The sequence below is a fragment of the Gymnoscopelus braueri genome (assembly GCF_963280865.1).
Source record: "Gymnoscopelus braueri genome assembly, chromosome: 3".
NCBI classification, from domain to species: Eukaryota; Metazoa; Chordata; class Actinopteri; order Myctophiformes; family Myctophidae; genus Gymnoscopelus; species Gymnoscopelus braueri.
In genome coordinates, this window is record NC_137612.1 from 12,151,190 (window position 1) to 12,177,072 (window position 25,883).

At 40.3% G+C, this 25,883-nt stretch overlaps 2 protein-coding genes across 8 annotated transcripts; one reads left to right on the forward strand and one right to left on the reverse strand.

Annotated features, from left to right (window-relative positions):
- Positions 1-2: 2 nt before the first annotated feature.
- Positions 3-3,727, reverse strand: LOC308081640 (uncharacterized protein). Of its 6 annotated transcripts, XM_080423206.1 has the most exons (8): positions 3,468-3,727; positions 2,929-2,966; positions 2,739-2,810; positions 2,557-2,625; positions 2,174-2,224; positions 1,997-2,059; positions 1,825-1,900; positions 7-1,655 (listed from the first exon to the last, which is right to left on the reverse strand). In XM_080423206.1, the coding sequence occupies exons 2-8, from the start codon at positions 2,960-2,962 to the stop codon at positions 1,634-1,636; spliced, it is 387 nt and encodes a 128-aa protein (XP_080279332.1). In that variant the 5' UTR covers positions 2,963-2,966; positions 3,468-3,727; the 3' UTR covers positions 7-1,633. The 6 variants fall into 6 exon arrangements, 3 of the variants coding, with proteins under 3 accessions (XP_080279334.1, XP_080279333.1, XP_080279332.1); XM_080423207.1 differs by lacking the exon at positions 2,929-2,966 and having other exon boundaries at positions 4-1,655; XR_013932885.1 differs by lacking the exon at positions 2,557-2,625 and having other exon boundaries at positions 1,517-1,655.
- A 1,050-nt stretch (positions 3,728-4,777) lies between these two features.
- LOC308082577 (protein bicaudal D homolog 2-like) lies at positions 4,778-25,103 on the forward strand. Of its 2 annotated transcripts, XM_080424402.1 has the most exons (8): positions 4,778-5,389; positions 12,749-12,961; positions 15,383-15,535; positions 16,697-17,158; positions 17,677-18,663; positions 18,888-19,039; positions 22,471-22,705; positions 23,861-25,103. In XM_080424402.1, the coding sequence occupies exons 1-8, from the start codon at positions 5,150-5,152 to the stop codon at positions 23,861-23,863; spliced, it is 2,445 nt and encodes an 814-aa protein (XP_080280528.1). In that variant the 5' UTR covers positions 4,778-5,149; the 3' UTR covers positions 23,864-25,103. The 2 variants fall into 2 exon arrangements, with proteins under 2 accessions (XP_080280528.1, XP_080280527.1); XM_080424401.1 differs by having other exon boundaries at positions 22,471-25,103.
- The last annotated feature ends 780 nt before the right edge of the window (positions 25,104-25,883 follow it).

The following is a 25,883-nucleotide window of genomic DNA, read 5'->3' on the forward strand; positions in this document are numbered from 1 at the left end:
GTTAAAAAGAAACAGTATGTTTTCAAGGTGAATATGACACCTTGACTCCCTTCACTGTGAATCCCCTTGTGTGTTAAATAAAGTAATGTGAGTTTGTGCCGTACATTTTGAAGTAAAGTTCCACATTTTTTCTTTCATGCATCTGTCACAAGATACAAACCCATATCCGCCACCCTAATCCCTGCAATGCCACAACATCACCTTCTGCTAGGATTATGCCAAGAAACATGGCTGGCAGTTTACAGTGGACACTCATCCTCATACAATAGTTTCTTACATGTCCTCCTGACTCAACAAAAGTATTAAGTGATGCACTCATGTGTTTTTGAAATGTTCTTTGATATGTCCAACCGAATGCAACTTACGACAATCTATTTTAATACTTTTATATTATTCTGATGTAGTTCTTACTGGGTGGGGCATATAGTAATAGGTGTGTTTATCATGACAACAATCTGTGATAGATTTAAATAGATTTCATGTTAGTAGAAGTCAGTTATGGAGAAAAAAAAATAAACCAGTGTAGGTAGGCCATACATAGTCACACAGACATCCACTTAAGTTTAACCCATCATTCCTAAAACCACGATGCACATTAGAAAATTACTTGACGGCGTTGAAATAGCAGAAGGTGCTAACATTTTCCCAAATATCATCTGCAAATATGTCTTTGTGTGGACAACAACATAAGGGTATAGACTATAGAGTAAGGATAAGGTTATGAAGTAAGGATACAAAGATTGCTGGTGCTGATGAAAAATTTGCTTTATTGTGGCCATGAAGATGTTGGTACAGTTACATCCGGATAGTAAACCCCAAAACACTTTGTTTGTTATTTGAACATTTGTATGTACCTTAATTTCATCGAATAAAGTCCTCTGCATTTGAGTTGAATAGTTCATGAGTGATTGGTCTTGTTTTCCACAGTAGGATGTTTATACTGTACTGTGTAGGTTGGGCATTATAAAGGTATCAATGATTTGAACGTTTCATTGAAACAGACTGTCTAAATAATTTACATAAATATCAATAAATTACAGCATGCATTACCATAAAGTATACATTTCTTTTCTCAAATCATTATTTTTGGGCGGTGAAACCGCCCCTATAAGTGAGATTTGGAAAAATGTACATTTTCCTGCGCTGTGATCTGGGCCCAGGAAATATGTACAATTATCCAGCGCTGTGATTGGCCAATCACAGTCTATTCAGGACTGTGATTGGCCAGTGTCACATGACACATGTGCATAGCCCTATATAAGAACCCATAACTTGAAAAAAACCATAAATTGGTTTTTTTCAAGTTATGGTTTCGTCCATCATAAAGAGTGTTTCAATAAATGTATTTATCTTTTGTACATGATTGGTTGACTCCATTCAGTATTGTGATTAGCTAGCAAGACACCGCCCACTTCACACAGGGTGTGATTTTTTATGTTTGAGGTAGCTTCTCTAGAAAGTTCCAGTGCAAAAACTGCCAAGATTTGTTCATGAAAGTGAATGACATTGATCAGTCTCCATTGTTACTCCAAAATCCAGTTAGAATTTAGCATCCCTAAATGTCTACAGTTCAGTCCTTCAAACAAAGGTCTGCTTGGTGAAAGCATGTTCACTCTACCACCATTTGGCTCTCTTAGTACATCTCTCTCACCTCCCTGTTTAAAAAGAGAAAGAAATACATTATGAATGATATAATTTCAATAATGCACTTAAGTACTTAGCTCCCATGAAATTCACCAACTTTGACCTCAATCTATCCTGAATGTATGAAATTACAATGGTGTTACAGTATGTTGTTATGTGACGTTATTGTGAGCTACCTACCACAGAGAGGAGTATTTCCGTTTTGCTCCTCGAGAAGCAAAAACCATGATCCCAATCCCATAAGACAGTGTGTAAACTGCAAGTAAAATATATCAGCTTTACCACACTAAAACTATTCACGTATAATTCTCATATTAAATATACTGTATCATTAAACACCACAAGACTTTACCATGATATGAGTTCAAGTTTATAACGGCTACAAATAAAGCAGCACATAATCCCCAGTACGCATCTGGAGATGGATGGAAAGTAATGTTAGCTACATGTAAGCTACGCTGATCTTCTTAGTGCTGGAATTAATCAAAGCTATATTGTAAGAACAATTATTAATTATTATAAACTTTACCTCTTCTATCATATGGCTGGCCATTACATTTCATGGTATGTGCTGGCAGACCTGAGAAAAAGTATACACAGTACATATATCACACACACACACAAAGTTTGGAAATTTGTGTTTGGTAGATTATTTCTCTGGTGTAATGGTGCCACCTTTGTAAGGAACATGGATTTGTGGGAAAGGCAACTTTTTGTGTTATGTATCTACAGTACTGTACATAATAGTATACAGTATACATATACATATCATATATATAATACATACTGTAAATATATACATAATAACTATACAGAACATATGGAATTCAGAGTAAGGAAGGAGAGTTCTACTAATACAGACAGATAACGGAGTGTCACTTGTTAAAAGTGTTAAGGTGAAGTGCATCTTACCAGACACTATGCCAACCAACTCAAATATTAAAATGAAGAACACGGAGGCGAATGCAGGAAACACAAGTGCTAGAAATACAACATAACACTGTCTCTGAACAAGTCCACCACATAACCTTCCTTCCAATATACCAAACCAATAACAGGAGTTATATTATAGTAGCTCATTAATGAATACTCACAACGATAGGGCCTATAAAGTGCCATTCCAGACCCCAGTCCAAAACAGACAGCAAAAAAATGGTAAAACTTGTCTGTAAATAGAAGGAAAAAATAACATGCATGTTAAGTAGATTTGTAGGTGCCATTTCCTTAATGTTTTTGGAAATAAACTTTCACTTTCAGTTCAGGCAATTATAAGTACAAACATACAGTGCTGATAGAATTCTTGAATGCGATTGCCCATAGTCCTGAAAAATAATACAATCCTGTTATATCTTGGTAATACACCACCAGAGTAACATAAATAGTTTGACTCATAAATACAGGAGCCTAAAATTTGAATTGTAGATACTCATTCCAATACAGATTACAATGCTGCTATTGATATGTATTTTATTTGTCTTATAAAGTCCTCTAAAGTCCTATAATAAAGTGTTGTGTATATTTAATGTTTTTACATTTGATATGTTTTACTTCTATTCTAACTAGCCTATTAATGTTGCTTGCACAAAAATAATTTCACCCACTCTTTTACACATTTAAACTTGTGATGTGACAATAAAACTGAAGTTGAGTTGAAGTACACTGTTGTTGCTGCTATGATGACACCTGAACTTCCCCCAGGTTTATTTTTAAACGTAAATTAGATAGAATGAAAGAAAGAACCTGACAAACAGTTAAAGTCTAACAAGAAACCCATTAGAAAGAAAAAAGAAAGAAAGAAAGAAAAATAAATGAATAATACGAACCATTCAGTAGGTAGGTTGTCGGTATGGCTCAGGGTATGACTAGGATACAGCAGACTTCCTGAACCAGTCTGGCCACTCTGTCACAGCAACCATGAGTGACATCAGGTCAGGAATGTCCCTAAAGATATAAAACACAGAATGACGTTGACAATGTAAATATTAACCCAGCTTATTTATGACTTGCTACTACTATTCTAGTGAAACTCATTCAGATGAAATCTAAGCCCTGAGAGACAGCACCAACAACTGGGAGATAAGAAGGGAACTGACGACTAATTAATTGCACCTGTCTCTACAGTGCACCAAATTCCCCTGCATGCGATATGCCACTAATATTTACACTACACACAAATGTTATACAGTACAGTACATTCCTGCTCACTCATACCCCCTACTGCTTTAACCACACATGCACACGTATCTTTATTTCTTCCAGCCATTTATAATATATCTGGAAGAACGAAAGAAAAAGATGTGTGACATTTTTAATTCTGTCAGATATGTTAAAGTATCTTAAACCAGCATAATTGCTATTATTTTGGAACTGAGAAAGTCTGACGCTTGGTGAAATGCTTCAGAGCCGTTGTGTATCTATCCATTTTCTACACATTTTACACGTTCATTTTTTTTACTATATTTTTATTTTATTATTTTATTTGAGTTTTGGTTGGAATCGTAGCATCGCTACATAGTCCCTAGATGGCAGTGTTGTGTCGACAATTCGTTCAAAGTGTCTCTGGCCACTACAGGCGCGCAAGCAAAGCATTCTGGTAGTTGAAGTCAATATGGTAAAACATTTACGCATTCTTCGTAATAACGTCGCAGTACCGAAAACTACATTTCCACTCCCTCGCATTCGGGATTTGAACCGCATGCAATGTAGCCTACGACAGTGTTGCCAAGTCTGCTTGTTATAAGCGACTTTGGGCTTGTCTTCCTGTAAAGTTGCTTGTAAATATTGGTAGTTGCGCTGGTCACGTTTTTTTGGGCTTGTTTCTAGTGTAGTTGCTTATTATTGTGGGCTTATTTTGGGGTTGTTTAAACCAGTGGTTCTCAAACATTTTCAAGTCAAAGACCCCCAAATTAATATGTAATATGTATATGAAAATGTGTTATGCCAGGGACCCCGATACAACATTTGTGTGATTTAAAAAAAATCAAAAATATTCAAAAATTTTTACATTTTCTTACAAGATTTTTCTGAAAATAGCCGGTTTAAAGCGCTCATGTGGCCTAATAGTCGCTTATTTTCGGCTTGTTTTCATAGACATGGTTGCTTGTTTCTCCCTCAAAACCTGGCAACACTGGCCTTAGCCAGTCAGCCTGCCTATTTCCAAGCGGTGATCTCAGCGTATAGTTCCCCTTCAGTCCAAAAATAATCTCAGCGACCGCAAAAAATAATCGAGAATGTTAAATAAAAGTATTATTCTCCGAACTGGACTTTGATGATCTCTCGGGCAGAAGAAGGTAGACGAAGGAAGGGGGTCTCAGTGCAAAAAGTCACAGTCATGGAGTTGAAACACAGAAGGCACTGACTTTTTTTCTGGCGGATTTTTCTGCACTGCTTCTCTAGCCTCTAGGGCTGGGTCCCGTTATCGCTGTGTTGTGGTCGCTGGATCATCTGGACCCCGGTCCGGGACGACACAACAGGCCGTAACACTAACCCCCCCAAGTCCCTTAAGATGTCTATGGAGGACCAGGAATATCCCGAGGCGACGCTGGTGACAGAGGCCGGGCCGCAATGGATGCGATCGGAGATCGAGCGCCTGTCTCGGGATCTGCGGGAGACGAGCCACGAAAAGATCCAGGCGGCGGAGTACGGGCTGGCGGTGCTGGAGGAGAAACAACAGCTCAAGCAGAGATTCGACGAGCTGGAGAGCGAACACGAGACCGTTCGACAGGAGCTGCACCAGCTGAAGGAGGTACATAATAGCGTGGAGGTCACTCTTAACTAAGACTACTAGAAAATGTGTGTTTTATCCTTTTATTTAGATTTATTACCAGTCTCTTTGAAAGTCAACCCACCACCAGAACAAAAGATAACCGTCAGAGCTGACTTGACACCAGAGGTGGGAAGTAACAAGTACATTTACTCAAGTACTGTACTTAAATTTTTACTTTACTGGAGTACTTGACTTACTTACTTCCAATTTTCAGTGCTTTTACTTCTACTCCACTACATCTCAGAGGCAAATATTGTGGTTTTACTCCACTACAATTATTTGAAAACTTTAGTTACTTTGTAGATTTTGATTACAAAACATACATTACCCACTTCAGCCAGGCCATTTGAAAATAGCCGATCTACAAGCTCACATTGTGAGCTTAGATCTGCTATTTTCAAAAGATTTGTATACATTTTATACATTTGAAAACTCGTGGAATGGGACATTCTGCATAATGAGTACTTTTACTTTTGGTACTTAAGTAAAACATCTGAGTACTTTTCCCCCACCACTGCCTGACACTCGGCCAAAGCTGGCAAAATATTAGCCTTGGGTCAAGACTATCATAGATGGATTTGATGGAGTCTGACTTTCACTGTCAAAATGGATTAAACTCATTAAATACATCTTGATCCAAGGCTAGCAAAAATATGCAACGCTATTCACACATTAGATTTATAACTTCTATATCAAAAGCATGTAGGGCCTATACCATAATTTCAACACAAATACCGCAAATGAACCATTAGTTTGTTAGGAATGGGACACCACCACTGGGGGCTGCAATTTAGGTTTTATTTAGGCCAATTGGCAGTCATCGGATACCATGATAATAATCTTTTGGTTGTGTGTGCAAAAATGCATTTAAAGAAATGACATCCCTAGGCTTCCTCTCATTGACTTGTCCAGACTGGCACCTGGTATGTCTGTTGCTTCTGGCCTGTCAGATCACCTCCACAGCCTGTCTGTCTGGCAGATAGGTTTAGCTTCCCTTCCAGTAGGTTTTGCTGCATAGCAGCCTATGTGGCCCTGTAACTGTGAGAGTACAGCAGCAAAGCAGTTTTGTTAAGAAGACTGACAATAACCACGACTGCATATGTTTTTCAATTTGTGAGCAAAACACGTTAGACCTTTTTCACACGTTGCACTGTATCAGCCACATCATTTATACTGATCTTTTCATTTATTATTTATGCCCCACATACCCCATGATGGTGATGGATAGGCTCTATGACAGCAGCCTTCAGGGTTAAAACATTTAAGTACAATGGAAAAATTGATTTTAGATTTGAAGTTCCTTTACCACTCCATAAAAAGGACCATGAAAACCATAAAAAGGTCAGAGGCCTACTACTACACCACAAAACCCTGTGTGCTAAATGAACAGTTAATTTACTTTTTACTAATTTTTATTTTCAGAGTTAAATGAACACTCAGCATGTTACTGCAGAGTTAAACTAGACATCTGTAAAAAAAAAAAAGACTTATTTATTTTAGATAGTGACAGTGAGAGAGAGACTGAGAAGGCAGGATAGAGAGGGGATGACATGCAGCCAAGAGCTTGGGGTTGGATTCAAAGCCAGACCGGCTGTGGGAAGATCTATAGCCTTATTTATGTGGTGTGCACTCCCACCAGGTGACCCACCATCCACCCTAGATCATGACCCCACTTCATATAAATCACACTGAAAGACATGCTGTAATTAAACAGAATTCGTTTTTACAGCTGTTGGGCTACATATTGAAATGACTCTCGGTCATTACAGTGTCATGTAATGATTAGAGATTGTACCGATAACGATTTGTTTTCCTTACCGATTCCGTTAACTTGCGTATTGGTCGATACAGAGTACCGATCCGACACCAGTGTGTAATTTAAACCATACCTGAAGCCGATTCTACATGTCTCCTAAATCTCAACAGTATTCTGAAAAACCTATGTTTCTATATCAGTGGTGCTCAATCTTTTTCATGTCAAGGACCCCCAAAATTATATGTATTTGGCCGCGGACCCCCATCAAAATATTTTGTTCCAGGGACCCCCAGAAGCAAAGATTTGCACACATTTTCAAAATTTTTCAAAAATAGCAGATCTACAAGCTCGTAGCGCGGCACTCGGTGCCGCGCTATGAGCTTGTATATCTGCTATTTTTGAATAGCCCAAAGTGTAAAATAATGCTTTTTAGCTCAAATCTAAAAATGACACAGTTCCAGGTCTTAATGGGTTAAACAAATCTAAGGCAGTGGTTCTCAAAGTGAGGTCCAGGGACCATCTGGGGGTTCCTTGAGGTGGTTTCAAAATGGACCCGTACAGGTCTGTAACTAGTCTGAGAGCGTACAAATGGAAGATAATAATGTAAATGGTACAGTAAGAGTATAACCCAGTCGTGCAACATCAACTGAAGCATTCAAAAATATTACTGTAAATGAAATGTGATAAATGACATGGTATCAGAATGGCATAGACTGGCATAGTCACCGATACCAGCATTTATAGGCAGTATCGTCAGCTTTACCATACTGGTATCGGTATCGAAATAACTAGTTAATGATGAAAGGGTATTAGGTATATTCTCAGCATGTGGTGGCTTATTTACAATGCAAGGACATAGGATTATAGGATTGAGTGTTGGGTAGGTTATGGAATATTATTGCTACAGGTAGCCTAGACGAGTATGTCTAGACTCCAGACATGGGTTCAGACACCTGTGGCTGTAAAACCATAAGCTGATCATGTTTAAGGCACTTACGGTCTTAGTCGGCCACGTCAATGACTGCAACACAATTGAGATTATCATCATCTACATCTATATCAAATCTCAAAATGTTGTAGTCACAGGCAAAACTACTGCAGCCTAACAATATTGTATGGTCCGGTGCAGAACTGACCTAAATTATGGCTGTTTCGTTCAGTTATGGCAATAATTGGCTCAATGACAATCCATTCACAGCTTCAAGTTGGTAATAGTCTCATTTTATATCCTGCTACTCTCTGCAATGCAGCATTTCTTGTCAGACATCTTGTTTACATCTTGACAGAAGGTGGTATATTGTAATGTTGTCGTCGGTTAGACTCAGTAAAGCTGAAGTCGGGGGGGGCTTATCCTGATCAAAAGGTGAGAGTGAACCTCAGCTCGTTAACTGCTGTCGGCTGTAATCCTGAGTGTTAATTTAACTTGCAGTGTACACAAATCTCCCTGTCAGTCTGGATCGTTTGCATCTGTTTCCCCTCTGTTCATGACTGGATGCCTGAAGATGCATTTTGAAGCCCAGTGTAACCAATTAAGACCTGAGGCCGATTCTAAAAATGTGTTCTTATAAATTAGTATTATGTCTTATTATAAAATAATGATCTTTCGCTCAAATATAAAATGACACGGGTGCTTTCCCGGTTTTAATGGGTTAAACTCACCGGCAGTGTCACGCATGGACAAGAACAGATTTTCAAGCTAAAGACGATTCGCCGTCATGTGACTGACAGAGTATGAATTAAGGTTAGGATCTGTCTTCATTGTCCTACAATGCAGAACAGAGGTCACAGAGTCACAGGGACTGATGGTCTGCTGTGTCTGCTAGCTAACAGCTGCAGCTTCTTTCCAGCTATTTAACAGTCACCTGACTATTAAATAGAGGGAAACCAATATGGATTTTTCAAGGGCGATAGCGCTTCTTATAGTTTGGAAAACGGGAAGGCCGATATCAACCTTCTTTTCTTTTTTTTACTCCCTCTCATAGATTCCAATATCCATCATAATGTCATGGACACTTGACCCAACATTGCATCTGATTCCACTGTCTGTGTACAGTACATGCCTTTCATTCTAGGCATGTTCATTTACCCTGACTTACTTTTCCAGCACTTTATAACCATTCTTACTCACTGTTTAAGAGCATTGCTTAAAATGTTATTTCTGTGAATAATGTTAATAGAATTGCACTGGATAATTAAAGGACCACTTAAATATTCAATACAACTAGTCCTCATTAATGCTCATTATAAGATGGCACCATTTTTGTCTACACTCTGTGTCTTAAAGGAGGGCTGTGGACAGTTCAGAAACCAGTGATATCATCGTTAGGCAGGTTTGGTCATTTCAAACAAGATTTCAAACCTTTTTTCATTAACCCAATAACAATAGCTTCTATTATACCATCGATGATGTCATTGGTAGACAGGTTTCTTAACTGTCCATAGGCCACCACCAATGAGACTTATATGGCCATTAGTGAGGATCAGTTACAGTATATGAAGATATGGTTGAACGTGGGGGAAGTGCCCCTTTCACATAATTATCAACAATGTATATATTTTTTTTTAAAGTAACATTTTTGAAAAAGACTTCTGCTAGTGTCCACTGTCCATAGCCGCTTATGATATGAAATATTACCTCTATTAAAGCCTAATTTATGCTTTGTTGTATGACCGTCTCACTTACCGAAAGTAGCTGATTTTGAAGTAAAAAAAACACAACACACAAAGTATCAACAAGGTTATTCAGGTTACAGGACAGTAAGGCAGTACTCAAGAGATCTGCCAGGAGGCAGTGTCTGGAACTGTGCCTTTTGAATTCAGAAGCTGTCCTGCTTTGTATATTAGATACTGGTCTGACTCCCAGTGCAGCCATTTAGACGGGTAGTCTAGACTCTAGACCAGTGGTTTTCAACCCTTTTCATATCAAGGTCCATTATTTATTCTGCATTTGAGCCACGGACCACCATTTTATGAGATTCAGCCTCTCAGACCCCAAAACGTAGAATATTTTTGTTATCCTTGGATGAGATTTTGTCCACAATTCCATGCTGTATTGATGTTGGTACCATAGGAGAGATGACTGGCAAACGTTGATCAAAATAACAATTCTTTAATTAAGTAATGCAGATGTTTAACAATAATTGAACTCTTGAGGGCGTAAAATGAAACCAAATGGTTTTCATTTGGTTTCATTTTACACTATCAAGAGTTATCTAATTGATAAGGGTCCATTTGGTTACCAACTCTCCATCATTTAGCTGTGGACCACCTGGAACCCCCTCAAGGACCACTGGTGGTCCCCGGACCATTGTTTGATAACCACTGGTCTAGACTTACTGCATAACCAGAATGATCTTCAGTTACACACCTGCAGCTTATCTGCTAAGCTTAGAATGAGAGATTGGGCTCACATTTCACTTTGAATGAATTTCATTTTAGTGGTGGTAAGGAATATTTAAGTGTATCTCCCCGTTTGTTTGAGTCTGCGACTAATAGCCTATTCCCTGTTGTATGTTCGTGGGAGGTTGCAGTCATGGAACAAAATCTTGATCCAGTTTCTTTCCCAATGAGTCATTGTGCTCGACTGTTCCTCTGTGTCTGAGGAACTCATTCTCTGGATACCTCATGATTCTGACTCTCCTCTGTTCACAGTGCAGTGTCAGCAGCAAAGCAGCACTGCTCACAATGACACGTTTAGCCACATTGCATTATGACAGTGCAGTAACACTGTATGAAGTCTACCTCAACTGTCTCTGACCACTGCGGTTGTTTTACCTGCTTATTTGGCCTACTTGAATACAAAATGTAGAGAAAGAGAGAAGGGGGGGGGGGGGCAGGGACTGGCAGAGCCCAAGCTCGATGGTGAGATTTTAACCCATTTAGGCCTGAGGCCAATTCTACAAATGTCTTGTAAATCCTAACAGTTTTCTGAAAAAACGTATGTGGCTAAATCAGTGGTTCTCAAACTTTTTCATGTCAAGGACCCCCAAAATTATATGTATTTGGCCGTGGACCCCCATCTGAAAATATTTTGTTCCAGGGACCCTCAGTCAGAAGCAAAGATTTGAGTTAAAATGTTTGCTTTAAAATGTATATATTTTCAAAGAAATGCTCACGATTGTTCAAAAATAGCAGATCTACGAGCTCATAGTGTCACTTTGTGCCGTGCTATGAGCTTGTAGTATATCTGCTATTTTTAAGTAGCCAAAGTATAAAATATGGTTAAAGAGGTTTAAATCTAAAATGACACGGATGCTTTCCCGGTTTTTAATGGGTTAAGACCATTCTAAACAGGGGGAACTCAATGCATTACATCATCGGTTGGCAAATTGTCCCAGTGCATGTTTGGACGGATGTTCTATAGGCCTGGGGTCAGCTGGCTGTGGGAACCTTAGATTAGTGTATTCACCCTGTTTAAACTGTCAGTGTGCTGTCCTGACTGTGTGAGATTTTGAGTCTGCTATTTAGCTGTCACAACGTGTCGCAGCGTGTGCTTGTAGATCTGCTATTTTCAGAGCGCAACACCCGAGTGCAACCAAACATAAAATGACTTGTCTTTTAGTTCTACTGGATCTCTTCTCCAATAGTCCCTCCCTAACATTTTAGTTGTTGACGAAATTGTCAATATGTTTTGGTCATCATAGCTTAGTTTTTTTTCGTCAGTGAAAAAAGGTAGTTGCTGAAAACATTTCGTCATAGTTTTAGTCGACGAAATTAACACTGCTGTAGTAAAGACTAGATTGGGACAAAGACATTTACTTCTCAGATGGGGTGTGCTGTGAAAAATACAATTAATGCTCAGTTAAACCCACCAAAATGTTGCAGCACTTAAATGGGATAACATGCTCTGTCTCCCAAAACAAATGAATGGTGAACATGTCCAATGCAGCAGCCATTCGAGTTTAACTCTGAGGTCTTGTTGACAGTGGATACTATTGTAGCTCTCATCCAGTGGTGTGTTCTATTTTTTTTCTGAGGGCATGCGATCATAATCATTCCCTGCACGACATGCGCGTGGTCAATGGATGAACTGGTCAGCAGTGGTGGTAAAAGTACTCACACATGTTTTACTTAAGTAAAAGTATCAATATACTGCAATGTAGAAATACTCTGTCACAAGTAAAAATCCGGAATTCAAAAGTACAAAATATTGGTAGCAAAATGTACTTAAAGTACAGAAAGTAGTTCAAAATGTATAAAAAATCTTTTGAAAATAGCAGATCTACAATGTGAGCTTGTAGATCTGCTATTTTCAAATGGCCGAAATATATATATAGGGCTGAAGTGGTTAATGTGCTTTGTAATAATAATAATAAAAATCTACAAAGTAGTGGAGTAAAAAGTACAATATTTGCCTCTGAGATGTAGTGGAGTAGAAGTAAAAGTAATGCAAATTGGAAATACTCCAGTAAAGTAAAAAATACCTCAAAATTGTACTTAAGTACAGCACTTGTGTAAACTATTTTTTTCTTACTTTACACCACTTTTTTTTCTTAACATTCAGCACGTCATACTACGTATATAGCGTAACACGGTAGAACACACCACTGCTCTCATGTTAATTCTCTCTCTGCTCTTCACAGGCCTTTGGACAAGCTCACTCTACCCACAGGAAGGTGGCAGCAGATGGGGAAAGCAGAGAGGAGAGTCTGATGCTGGAGTCTGCCAGTAAGGAGGCCCTGTACCATCAGAAGGTCCTGGAGCTGCACAATGAGCTCAGACAGGCCAGGGCCTCCCTCACCAGCTCACAAGCAGAGAATGAGCGCCTGACCGCTGTCGCCCTGGAGATGAGAGAGGTGGGCATTTGGAAGCATTTATTACAATAGGTTTTCATGGACATGCTATCGATTGCTCACTAATGAGTTCAGTCTATTGACAGTTGAGCCCGTTCTGTTTAAGGCGTACTGTACTGGGGCCAGTTGCACCACCTCACACTAAGTTCAAACTTAGCCTAGTTATAGCTTAAACGGCTTTTAAAAAGCCATTTAACCCATTTAGCCGGGAAAGTATCTGTGTCATTTTTAGATTTCTTTGGCTATTCAAAAATAGCAGATATACAAGCTCATAGCGCGGCACCGAGTGCCGCGCTATGAGCTTGTAGATCTGCTATTTTTTTTTATTATGTGAAAATTTGTGCAAATCTTTAAATATATATATATATATTTTTTAAACATATATTCAAAGATGTGCACTCACTTTCACGATTTTTCAAAAAATAACAGATCTACAAGCTCATAGCGCGGCACTCGGTGCCGCGCTATGAGCTTGTAGATCTGCTATTTTTGAATAGCCAAAGAAATCTAAAATGACAGATACTTTCCCGGATTGAATGTTTTTAAGCTATAACTAGGCTAAGTTTGAACTTAGTGTGAGGTGGTGCAACTGGCCCCTGGTGTTTATTTACAAATGGGGAAGTATGATCCAGCTGATCTTAAATGATTTTCTTTTCTGTAGGCTTCTGATAGCCGACAGAAAGTCTTACAAATGTGCAAAATTGTTTCTTGAATCAAACATGAACTAGTTCTCATGAAGTCAATGCACAAATGTGAGACTATTTCTGTGATACCTCATTTTATGTTTGATAGCGATTACTACTGAATGAATTCTAATTGACTCAGCAGTAACTTCAGGAAGTAGAGGCTAGTAAAGCTAATGAAAATAACCCTAAACCCAGATTTATACTTCCTTGCATGCTGTGCAAAAAAAATAGAAGATCTACAAGTTCACATGCGACTCGTGGTGAGCTTGTAGAGTGGCTATTTTCGGCACTCACAGCTCATCGCATCCCGACATATTATAAGCTTTTAGATCGGCTATTTTGGCATGGGGCACCATCGTATAACTTAAAGTCCACAATGGAAAGAAGCCCTCGGAGCTTTTTGTGTTATCCTTTTAGCATTACTGTATATAAGCAATTAAGTATTCAATCAATCAATCAAAGTACAAAACAGGCTTAAGTTGTTATGTACATGTGAGTTTAGAACAGGTTCTCATTGGTAGTAGTCAGTAGCATAGGCAGGATTTACATTTAGGGTGGGCAAAATATCAGGCGCACACCCCCCCTCCCCGGGGGGGTGTGCCTCCCCCGTCCAGTGGTGTACACCACTGGACGATATGTCCAGTGGTGTACACCACTGGACGATATGTCCAGTGGTGTACGGAGTGCTACGTCACGTGCGCATACACGCGCACGTGAGCGATCGCCGATTGAAATAACCTCTTTAATATGTAGGCCTATTTAGTAACCCACAATATAGTATATATAGAATGTTATTCTATTAACTTGCATAATGGGGTCACTTTAGTGTTGTCATATACATTTACCTTGCAGACGTCACCTCTGTAATTTAATTCATGAACCCATTATCCAAACGTTCCCCTTTGGACTGCTTCAGGACATCTGACAGTAGCCTATACACCTATGCCAGTACTTAACAGGTGACACAATGGACCATTGATATGCATCCAGCTAGGGTCATTTCTATGTTAATTCACACTATTGACACTCCGCACGAGTCGTCCGCTTTTGTAAGAGTTGGTGAAAGGTGCGAATGGCTGTTTTTGATTGATACGCGAGGGCCAGCCAATTCAGCCAATGTACCTATTGTTGTCGGAGGAGCTTCCGCCTCCGTCTTTCAGCAGCTAGGCGTGGCAAGGGCTCAATTGGCGGGGCCACTGCCCGAGTTGCCCAGTACTGACTACGCTTCTGGTAGTAGTACAGTAGGTGGGCATAGTTGGTCTGTGCTTGTAGTGGGCAATGAGACAATCAGCATTATATTCACTGTGTGCCCAACAGGAAACATGATGTAACGCTCCTCTGTGAGTGACACAAAGCATGTTCTCTCTCTGTGGACTCTCTGTAGCTTGGATTGTTAGGGGAATTTTGTTTCTTTCACACATAATGTTTTCAGACAAATCAAATAATATATGCCTCTATTGGGAAAATATAAAAGGTATAGTTGGAATTACCAGCTTGCCCTCTCAAAAGTGAATCGCTTGGAAGTAAACAATTTTCACACCCTTCTTTTGTTAAAATGATCCAAAATGACACGCAGGCATGCAGACATATCCTGAACATAGTGTTTTTCGTGCCAGTTAGAATCATTTGGAACTGCTATGGGTTCCCCTCCTTTCCCCCACACCCACGGAAGTCTTTCATCGTGTAACTTCTGTTTTGCCTTCCTTTCTTCCCTTGTTTCTTGTCCTGATTCGCACAGAGTACAGAGCTGACGGAGCTGCAGCGCACTCAGCTGCGTGATGACATCAGAGAGTACAAGGTGCGGGAGACGCGTCTGCTGCAGGACTACAGTGAGCTGGAGGAGGAGAACATCTCCCTCCAGAAACAAGTGTCTGTGCTGAAACAGAACCAGGTGAGATCAATGACCTGGGACAGGCATTGTTGATTGTTCAACATGGCTTGGTATTTCTTTATGTTGCCTACAGGTGTTTAAAGCAGCAATTCCCAACCTGTACCATAAGAATGTTGCGAGTGGGCCCCCAAATAAATGGCAAAAAACTAAGATTTAATTATAAAATAACATGAATATTTAATATTAAAACAATTAATGTAAAATACATTTCATGGTATTGTTTTCATTGTGATACAGATAAATAGGAACTTAAAGTGTACTAGTTCTATTGATCCAAGACGGAACACAATCGATTGATTTGTCATCAAAATAAAAAGGCTCTGAGAATGCACGTGGCCCACATGTTTGACCATTAACACGGCTGCCGTGTCAAAAGAGTAGTTCACTCAAAAAGGCCTTTTTTCTATCATTTTTTCTAAACCAAGACAATACTTGATGAATTGAAGACAATTGAGGCCTAGATTAACCGCAGCAAAGCTATAGCAAAAATCCGGGTTATGAATTCCAAAACAACGCTTACAGTGTAACCCAAAGTCCCTTGTTTCGGCTCACAGTATTTACCGCATATAGCAATTGAAGAAGAAGATATACTTTTTAAACTACTTCCGGGCTGAATTGTCTCATGCATGAACGACGCGAATGAGCCCCTGTTGAACCCCATGTGCATGCCCGGGCGTGTTATTCACTCGTGCATGTCACAGTTTGGAACTGGAAGTGGATTCAAAAGTAAATGTTCTTCAACATAAAGCGATGTTTTGAAATTAGACTAAATAGATTAGATTAGACACTTGGGATCACACTGTAAGCGTCGTTTTGGAGTTTATAACCCGATCTTTTACATATTGATTTGAATGAACTGTCATTGCATAGCTTGCATGAATACCTTATACCAAAGGGCAAGGTCATTGTTAATATAAATGTTAAAAGATTGTCATCGATCTCCAGCCTTCATTTTGGCTCCAACTTGAATTAAATGAATACAGGTATTCAGTACAATACATCTTGAACAAATTTGTGTTTCAGCGTTTTGCCCTCAAGGTTTCGAAGTTCCCAGGCATATTATGCACCCGTATGTAGTGCTCTGCTTTTATAGAGATATACGGTACCTCTCTGAATTGAATACATATGTTTTGGGTCCTCATCTGGTGTCGTTCTGTGCAGGTGGAGTTCGAGTGTCTGAAGCATGAGATCCGCCGTCTGGCCGAGGACTCCCAGTGCCTCCACAGCCAGCTGGAGGAAGCTGTGCGTCTGCGGGAGATCGCTGAGCGACAGCTGACCGAGGCCCTGGAGACCATCAAGACCGAGCGCGAACAGAAGGCCGCCCTCCGCAAGGAGCTCTCCCACTACATGACCATCGGAGACTCCTTCTACCATAGCTCCTTCAACATTTCCATCGATAACTTGAAGCTCGGCGACGACACCACCACCATAGCCGAGCCTGACAACGATGACCTGATCCGCGGCTTTGAGAATGGCTTGGTCAAGTCCTCTGAGGGTGAAAATGACAACAGAAGCTCTGGGAACAAGAGAGGCGACTTCAAGCCAGCTCCCAGCCTGGTGGATGAACTGCTGAGTGAACTCAACATCTCTGAGATCCAGAAACTTAAGCAGCAGCTGGTACAGGTATGGATGTTCAAATTCTTTATGACCTTTTATGAAAACCCACTACCTGCGGAATGACTTTATCACTGAGGTAAACAATATAAGTTGTGTAGTGCTGCTTTAAAGTAAAAAGAAAGGAGTTGGCAATCAATATCATGTGCATTATATGTAACTGAATAGAATGGAATGGATCACTGTGCTTGAAGATCATTTTTTGTTACATACATTATGAAAGAATTTTCACATTAACTTTCAATTCTTAGAGGAGCTGTCACCACTTTATCAGAATACATCTGAATGGCCACATATATTGGCTGTGTGACAATGAAATGAAGCCATCTTATCAGCAAATCCAAGTTGCAGAAGCTCTACTTCGGCATACAAAGTGTTGGAACAGATTGCATTTTTACCTTGCACTTTTAAACTAAGTTTTAATATGAACTGACAAAGAAACTCTCATAAACTCTGCATAATCCCCCTTCCTCCCCTGGAAAATTGTGCATATAACCAATACGCAAAACCTCTTTCTATTTCTGTAGATGGAGCGAGACAAGGTGTCCCTCATTACCTCCCTGCAGGAGTCCCAAAAGCAGCTGGAGGGGGCCAATGGCTCTTTGTCGGAGCAGCAGGAGGTTCTCAACAGGCTGACAGAGAACCTCAGTGCCATGAGGAAACTGCAGGCCACCAAGGAGCGCCACTCTTCCCTCGACAGTGAGAAAGAGAGGGACAGCCGAGATGCCGGAGATGGAGACTACTACGAGCTTGACATCAACGGCCCCGAGATCCTGCAGTGTAAATACACCGTGGCCATCTCTGAAGCCGGCGAGCTCAGGCAAGAGCTGAAAACCCTGAGGGCGGAGTACCAGGCGTGTCGGAGCCAGTATGAGGAAGAGCGAGCCCGGCTGGTGGGCGACGTCCGGGAGCTGAGCGACAAAGTGGCGTCGCTTGAGAAGATCGGCCGAGGGGACAAAGACGAAGTGGCCCGGCTGCAGAGAGAGCTCCGTCTGGTCAGCGAGGCTGCAGGAGAGTCTCTCGGCAGCCTCAACGTGGCCCAAGACGAGCTGGTGGCTTTCAGCGAAGAGCTGGCCAACCTCTACAACCACGTGTGCATGTGCAACAACGAGACCCCCAACCGCGTCATGCTGGACTATTACAAGGCGGGCAAGGCCAGTTTAGGAAGGGGAACCGTGCTTCTGACTAACGGTCTGATCCCCGAGACGGATCCTGACAAGCCAAAGGCCGTCAACGCCACCTCCACCCTGGCCGTAGCACAGGAGCACCGTCCAGAGCCGATGAACATCTATAACCTGGTGGCTATCATTCGGGACCAGATTCGCCACCTGCAGCAGGCCGTGGACCACACCACGGCGCTGTCGCGCCAGAGGCTGGCCACTCTGGAGATCAACACCGTGTTTGACAAGGACAAGGAGGCCTTCATGGGGGAGATCCTCAAACTGAAGTCGCTGCTCAGCACCAAGCGGGAGCAGATCGCCACGCTCAGAACCGTGCTGAAGGCCAACAAACAGGTCGGCAAAACGATAGGAATTTATTTTTGTGTTTTGAGATGGTTGTGATTTCTTTCTTTTATAGCACTGTTGTGTCGATATTGAAATAATATTCAAGTGAACACGGATACGAAATGTTGATGATTGATGTTTGAATGATGATGGACAGTCCTGAAAAAGAATTACCTGGAGTTAAAGTATAAGAATAAGCATACAGCACATGTAACCCCCCCTGTGCCCTCCAGACTGCGGAGGTGGCGCTGGGCAACCTGAAGGCCAAATATGAGAATGAGAAGGCCATGGTGACAGAGACCATAATGAAGCTCCGCAATGAGCTGAAGGCGTTGAAAGAAGATGCTGCCACGTTCTCCTCACTCCGAGCCATGTTTGCTACAAGGTAAGCGATGGTCAACAAAAACAGATGCCTTTGACACATATATCACATATCGTTGCTGTCCGGCAGGAACCAGCTAACTCAATTTTTCCGCTTTTGCATTTTTTTCCCATAAATCAGTGCTATTGAACACCCCTTACGTCTGTGTGTTGGTAAAAAAAAAATTGAACCAATGAAAAGTATAAAAAAGTGCTTCTGACAAAGCCATCTAACTCCATTGAAACCTCAAACTTTCTGCTAAACCAGCTAACTCCAGGAAAGGGGGTGGAGTTAGCTGGTTTTGCTGACTCCAGGCTCCACCCACTTTTGACCTCCAACCTCATAGACCATATTCACACGGCGGCCATGTTGCTATTAAGTCAATGAAGTGCCACCCCGTTTCCACGGCAACGGGGTGGCACTTTCAATGTTAAATTCCAATATGGCCGCCGTGTGAATATGGTCTATTGTGAGCTTGGAGGTCCATTTAGCTGTTCTTATCAATGATGAACAAAACCTCCTAACTCCATTTTTGTTTAGTTTTTTTCATTTCCTGAAAGTTAGCTGGTTCCTGCCGGACAGCAGAGATATATCAAATTTCAGATTAATACATTTTTCACAATTTATATAATTTCTCAGTCCCCACAACTGATTTCAGTTATTTGGATTCCATTAGAAGCCAGCATGTTGCAGCATGTGGAAGCATGTGGCGCAGCGAAAATAGCCTATCTACAAGCTCTCAATGCACGTGTAGATAGGCTACTTTCGGTTATTAACTCTTTGACTGTGGTTGACTCGATAACGCGTCAATTGCTAGTTTGTCCAGTTGGCTGTCGACACGTTAGACGCGTGTTCATTGTTTAATCTCTCTGATCGAGCTATTCTGCAAATTTTTCACTCTATGTTTCGAGTTCCACTTACTTCACCCACACCTACATCCGGTTTTATGACGCAAATTCCGTTTCCGGTTTTCTTTTTATTTTCACGGTCATTTTCGGCCAGAATAGGGAAACACACGGTTTTTCACACGGTATAAAAAACGAACGGAGAGCTCCACTTCTATAATCTATAGTCTGGGTGACGAACAGTCATCGCCGTCGTGTATCACATCGTAATTTTCGCCAATCGGAGAATCTGAGAACACGTCACATCCGGTTTGAGGTATTTGACTGTTTGGGCCTGTTTGGGGCGGGGCAGCGAGTCAGCAAGCTGATGAAAGTGTCGATTTGCTGCTCTCTGCTGTTGGAACCATCGTATGTGTTCAAAACCGCAGCTAGACAATCTATATGAAAATTAAATAACAAAACAAAAAAACACGAAAATCGCTGGCACTGGGGGAGTACTTTATGAAAATACTCTGGCAGTCAAAGAGTTAATTTAAGATTAGAGCATTTAAAGTGGTCAAACTAGCAAAATGTCCAGAAGCATCTTCCATAGAACCCTAATGGTCTGGGATATTTCATACAAAAGCAAAACCCTCAATCTGTGATTTCTTTACCTGGTTGGCAGTATGTAGAACAGCAGGAACAATATTAGGCACTAAAACATCATACTTTTACATATTGTGTTAATTGTTTAGGAACCAGTGCTAGTGTGGGGGGCTCCTTTCACACTGTTTCACAAATCCCACATTAGGACTAGGCCATACAACACTTTAGTCGTAAGATTTTATTTTGCTTTAATCCATGAATTTGTCTTTGCTATTATGTTTGAGCTAAGAACGCTTATAACTTCCATATCATTTCTTTATTGAAAGCAAAAATAGACTGGCCCCTTAAAAATAGCTCGGTCAGCTGCACCAGTCTGTGTGTGTGTGTGTGTGTGTGTGTGTGTGTGTGTGTGTATTTGAGTTTGTGAAACTGCATTGTGGGAGTTGTCTGATGTAATACTAGAGCGCAGTGAGACTTCTGGCAGAGTCTTCATCCCAGCATCTGGAAAAAAGCCGGCTGGAGAATTGAGGAAAAAGTTGACTTGAGCAGCAATCCCAGAAAGTTTGCACCACCTGCTGGAAATAATCATTGTAGAACGTTTACTCTGTCCGTTTAAAGATCCTCTCCAGACTCGTTTTAACAGCTTTCAACCTGGCATCCCTATTTTGGGCATTTCAAAATCTAAAAAAAATGATGATTTACAAGCTCACAACACATCCCAATGGGACACGTTGTGAGCTGGTAGATTGGCTATTTTTGCTGTGCGACACTCATGCAAATTTGTATCAAATTGGTTTTAAGTGATTAAAATATGTAAAAAAAGAAAAAAAATCATCTCCATGATTAATGTATTGTTTAACATGGTTATTCCACACAAAAAGAAAAACTAAACTCCGAAAAGGTCTACTCTTTCTTAGTCATTGATAAATAAATTCGGTATCTATTAATAATATTATTAAGCCTTGAGTCTTAGTTCCTCCAACCAAGAATCCATGGAGAGATGCAAACAATGTGAGGAGAGAGGGAATATATTTTTAGACGCTGAGACGTGCTTTCCTCTGAAGCGTCAACGATTTCTGATTATGGCAACATAGCTGGACTTGCCAGCGTCCGTCCTCCGTTATATCAGTGGTTCTCAACCTGGGGGTCCCCAGATGACAGTGAAGTGACAATTTAAGAACTCTTAAGACCTTTTTAATACCTTAAAAAGTCAAGAAATCCATTACTGCATCAAAAGTACTCAACAAACTATACACTATAAAAAACTGGTCAAACATTGGCCAAATTGTCAAATAATATAAGAAAGAGGCAACAATTTTGAAAATAGCTGACCTGCAAGTGCACGTGAGCTTGTAGATCAGCTATTTTCACTATTTATCTGTGGAACAAAGTCAAACTAAATGTAATGCCTCAACTCCTATGAATCCAATTGCTTGTCGGGGTGGGGGGTCCCCAGTTCAAATATGATTATTTTGGGGGGGTCCCCAGTTCAAATATGATTAATTTCGGGGGTCACAGCCTGAAAATGTTGAGAACCACTGTGTTACTGTATATGACACACTTGACATTACTGCAGACCATTTTCCAAAGCATACTGTTGTTTGATTTTCGAGGAAGCCACTGGATTCCATTCATTTCAGCACTTCATATAAAATTGAAATAAACTTTTGTCAAACGGATGCTATTGTTTCATTTTGATACATAATATATGAGGCTGGATTGGTTTGAAAAGTCAACATGAAGAACTGGAGAAAAGATGATTTAGCAATACAATTCTAACATCCATGACTTATTAACCACACAATTACGTTTGGCCAACATTGACTAAATAATTAAGTTGGGTAACGTTTTAATGATGTAGGCATTGTAAACAAATGTGACATAAAGCAATTCAAAGGAATCTGGCCTATGTTTATGTACAATATATGGCCAAATCTTTGAGGTAGACAATCACATGTTTTGACACCGGTATGGTCCTTTTTAACATGGTCTTTCGTTCTCCTCTCTTCTCTTCCTACTTCTCAGGTGTGACGAGTACGTGGGCCAGTTGGATGACATGCAGAGGCAGCTGGTTGCTGCAGAGGATGAGAAGAAGACGCTCAACTCTTTGCTGCGTATGGCCATCCAGCAGAAGCTGGCCTTGACCCAGCGCCTGGAGGACCTGGAGTTTGACCACGAGCAGGCCCGCCGCAGCTCTGGCACAGCCACTGTAGGAGGCAAGAGCAAAGTGAAGGGCAAAGGAGCATCGGCCAACCATCGTGTAAGTCACAGACACCTGCAGGGCAGTCCTTGAGCCCAAAGAGGCTTCATTCCAAGAGAGATTTCCGGGGACATTCGAGGCCTGATGTTTATGCACCATCACCTTTGCATGCGCTCGTCTTTTCTGGCACAATGGTCCCTGTGGTTGCTATTGCCATATTTGCATTTGCATGGTAACTAACCACTTGAACCCCAGCATACGTATTCTACCCAACAATAGCAGATCTGCAAGCTCACAAAAATGCACAACGAGGGGGGGAGGAATATCCCACCATAATCAAATGTGGTGTTTTGCATTTTTTGTTTAAAAATGAGATGGTACTCTACTATCTTGTGTGCCCGCCTTACCCCTATCTTGAGCGCCGCCTTACCCCTTATGCCTAAACTGTTTTGAAAAACATTTTAAATAGTTCAAATAGCCGATCTACAAGTTCACAATGTCGATGTAGATTGGCTATTTTCACTATTTCACTATCTAACTATGCTATACTATAATATCTAACTATAATATACTAACTATCCTTTACTAATTATCCTTTATCCTTTATCCTTAAAAGGAATTATCCTTAACTATTTACTTGTTAAAAAGTTTAGGCATAAGGGGTAACGCAAGATAGGGCCCTTTAAGTCTTAGAATATAAACCCTTTTATTATATTTTTATCTGGCCAAAGAACCATTTAAATGTCACATGAAAATGCCCATTACATTTACAATTGACAATTTAGATATTTCGCTGATGCTCTTCTCCAGAGCGACTTGCAAGTACAAGATCAGAATTAGCAGAGTAAGAATGAACCCTTGTCAACAAACAGGTATGGTCACATGGCCAAATGCAACTGGGGGTCCTTGAAATGATCAAACCATGAAATAAAACATAAAATGTATTTTTGAATATACTATATTTTTCATACACGTGTGGGATAAATGTTTGTGCACCTTGGGGGGGGCAAATAGTTTTTAAGGGAATCCTCCCTCCCCTGATCGTTGAAACCAATCTGCATGCTAATATAACATTACTGTGAGGTCTCTGTGTTGTGCAGCCAGCTTCTTAACACATTGGTGTTTCATCCTAAACTACAACTTTACTAACACAGTGGAAAGTGACATTTGATCTTTGTCCTCTAAAATATGTGATTTCTGACTTTCTATTTGCAGTAAAAGTGTTCAAGCCAGGTGTCCTTTGGGATATCCTTCAGTGTGTATGTCACTGTTGCCACGCATGGACATTTCTTCAGTATTCCATCATGGATTTTGGGAACCTTCTTCTAACTGAAACAGTTATTCGCTACAGGGGATTTTGTTTCAGAGTACAAACACACAAACGCCTCTGAAATGACCCTGGAAGGTTCAGTACGGCAGTGCAACCGCATAAGGTATCATGTACTGTATAACGTATCAAGACTTGCGGTATGGACGTACAGTACACACTGTAATCCACTCAGTGTTTTGACAACATTTCACCACTATGTTTATTGAATCAGATGTTTATATATTCTGACTACTCTGTCTTTGCCTGTTACCCCCGCTGACTGAGCACTTTTTGTTTTTGTTTTATAAACTTTTTTTTGTCATTCATCTTAAGCGGTAGTAGATTTTTACATATTGTGCATGTATAGCCACCAGATTCAGAACAACACTTCCAAGTACTGCAACTTATGTGTATTTATATTTATTTTCATGAAGAAGTTGGGGAAAAGATATCTGATATATGGTCCATTCCTGGAGCCTGTAAACAATGGACCCACAGAGTGATGAGGTCCCTGCAAGAAAGATGTGGAAATTACTTTTGAAATAATAATTTCCAAAATAGAAGCTTAATTTTTGCCTTGGTTAATTTACCTTTTGGCCTTAGATTGTGTAGTGCCTTCTTGGCTCTCCATGGAAAGAATATTGTTATTTTAACTAGAGAGACAATTCTTCCTCTGCAGAGGAATATGATGACAGCAATATGGTTATAGATATTATTTTATTATATGACCCTGCAAGCATCCAGCTACAACTCCAGGATGTGTCAGGTTTTGTACAGGCCTCTATGGCCTAATTGTTACATTGTTCGCTGAGTGAAAGATTCAGGTTTGCTTGTTACGACTGACTGACTGACTGACAAAGAGTATTAATGCACATTTATTTATATACCAGCTTTTTTAAGTTAAGGTGAAATGATAATAATATTCATTAAGGTGTATTCATGAAGGAGAGTTTTTGTTGCAATTGTTTTAATACAATATTATGAAAAACACCTTTTGCGTCCTAAAATGCATTTTAAACCAGGAGGAAAGTTAGTGTTGACAAACCTGCAGTGCCATTTTGCAGTTAGCATACAGTAAGTGCAATTTGTGTTACACGGAAAAAAGTTGATGCTATGCTATTGTAATAAAGTAAAATATTTTTAATGTTGCTCAAGTTCTTGATCCTAATTAATTTAGTTTTATATCTTTTTACTATAACTTTAAGTCTTTGTATTTATTTGATACAATGTCAAGGTGACTTCATCCTTGTTTCAAGGGAATTTGGCTGGAGCTGGTAGATCAAATGTTCTACTGGCCAGTCTTGTCTCCGTGTCTGCTTAAAGTTATGCCTCATGAACAAATAAATCTAACTTTATAATTATGTATGTATGTTTAATGTATTTGGTTATATTCCATAATTATTTTTTATCAAGAAGAATGTTGATGTGTATGCTTGGATTACACAAGTAAGTGATGGACATTAAACCTGTGGCATGGTGTTGCCCTCAGGCAACAAACTACCCTTTTGGACCTCACACTGCCCTTTTTAAATTAAACATGTATTTTTTACCAGACCCATCTCATGAAATAAGGGGCTGAAGTGGGTTTGACCATGTCTGTGGATGTGGTGTGGAAAATACTTTTATAGAAAAGCCCAATGGGAATATCCCTTTTTAACTATTAGGTTATGCACATGCTTAAAACATTTATATAATCAAAATGTTGATTTGTTTAGTTTTTCGTTGCCTCAAGGCAACACATGCGGTTAGTGCACTTATGTGGTCAATCCATCACCATCATAGCCTACTGGTTGACCTCTAGGCAGCCTATGGTGGCCCTCATCCCTGAAATAAGAGCTCACATGTGGATAGAGAAATGTAGTAATGAGAATCAAGGAGTTTATTATTGTTAGTATTACTCCCCCTGAAACTTAACAGGGTAGATGGAAT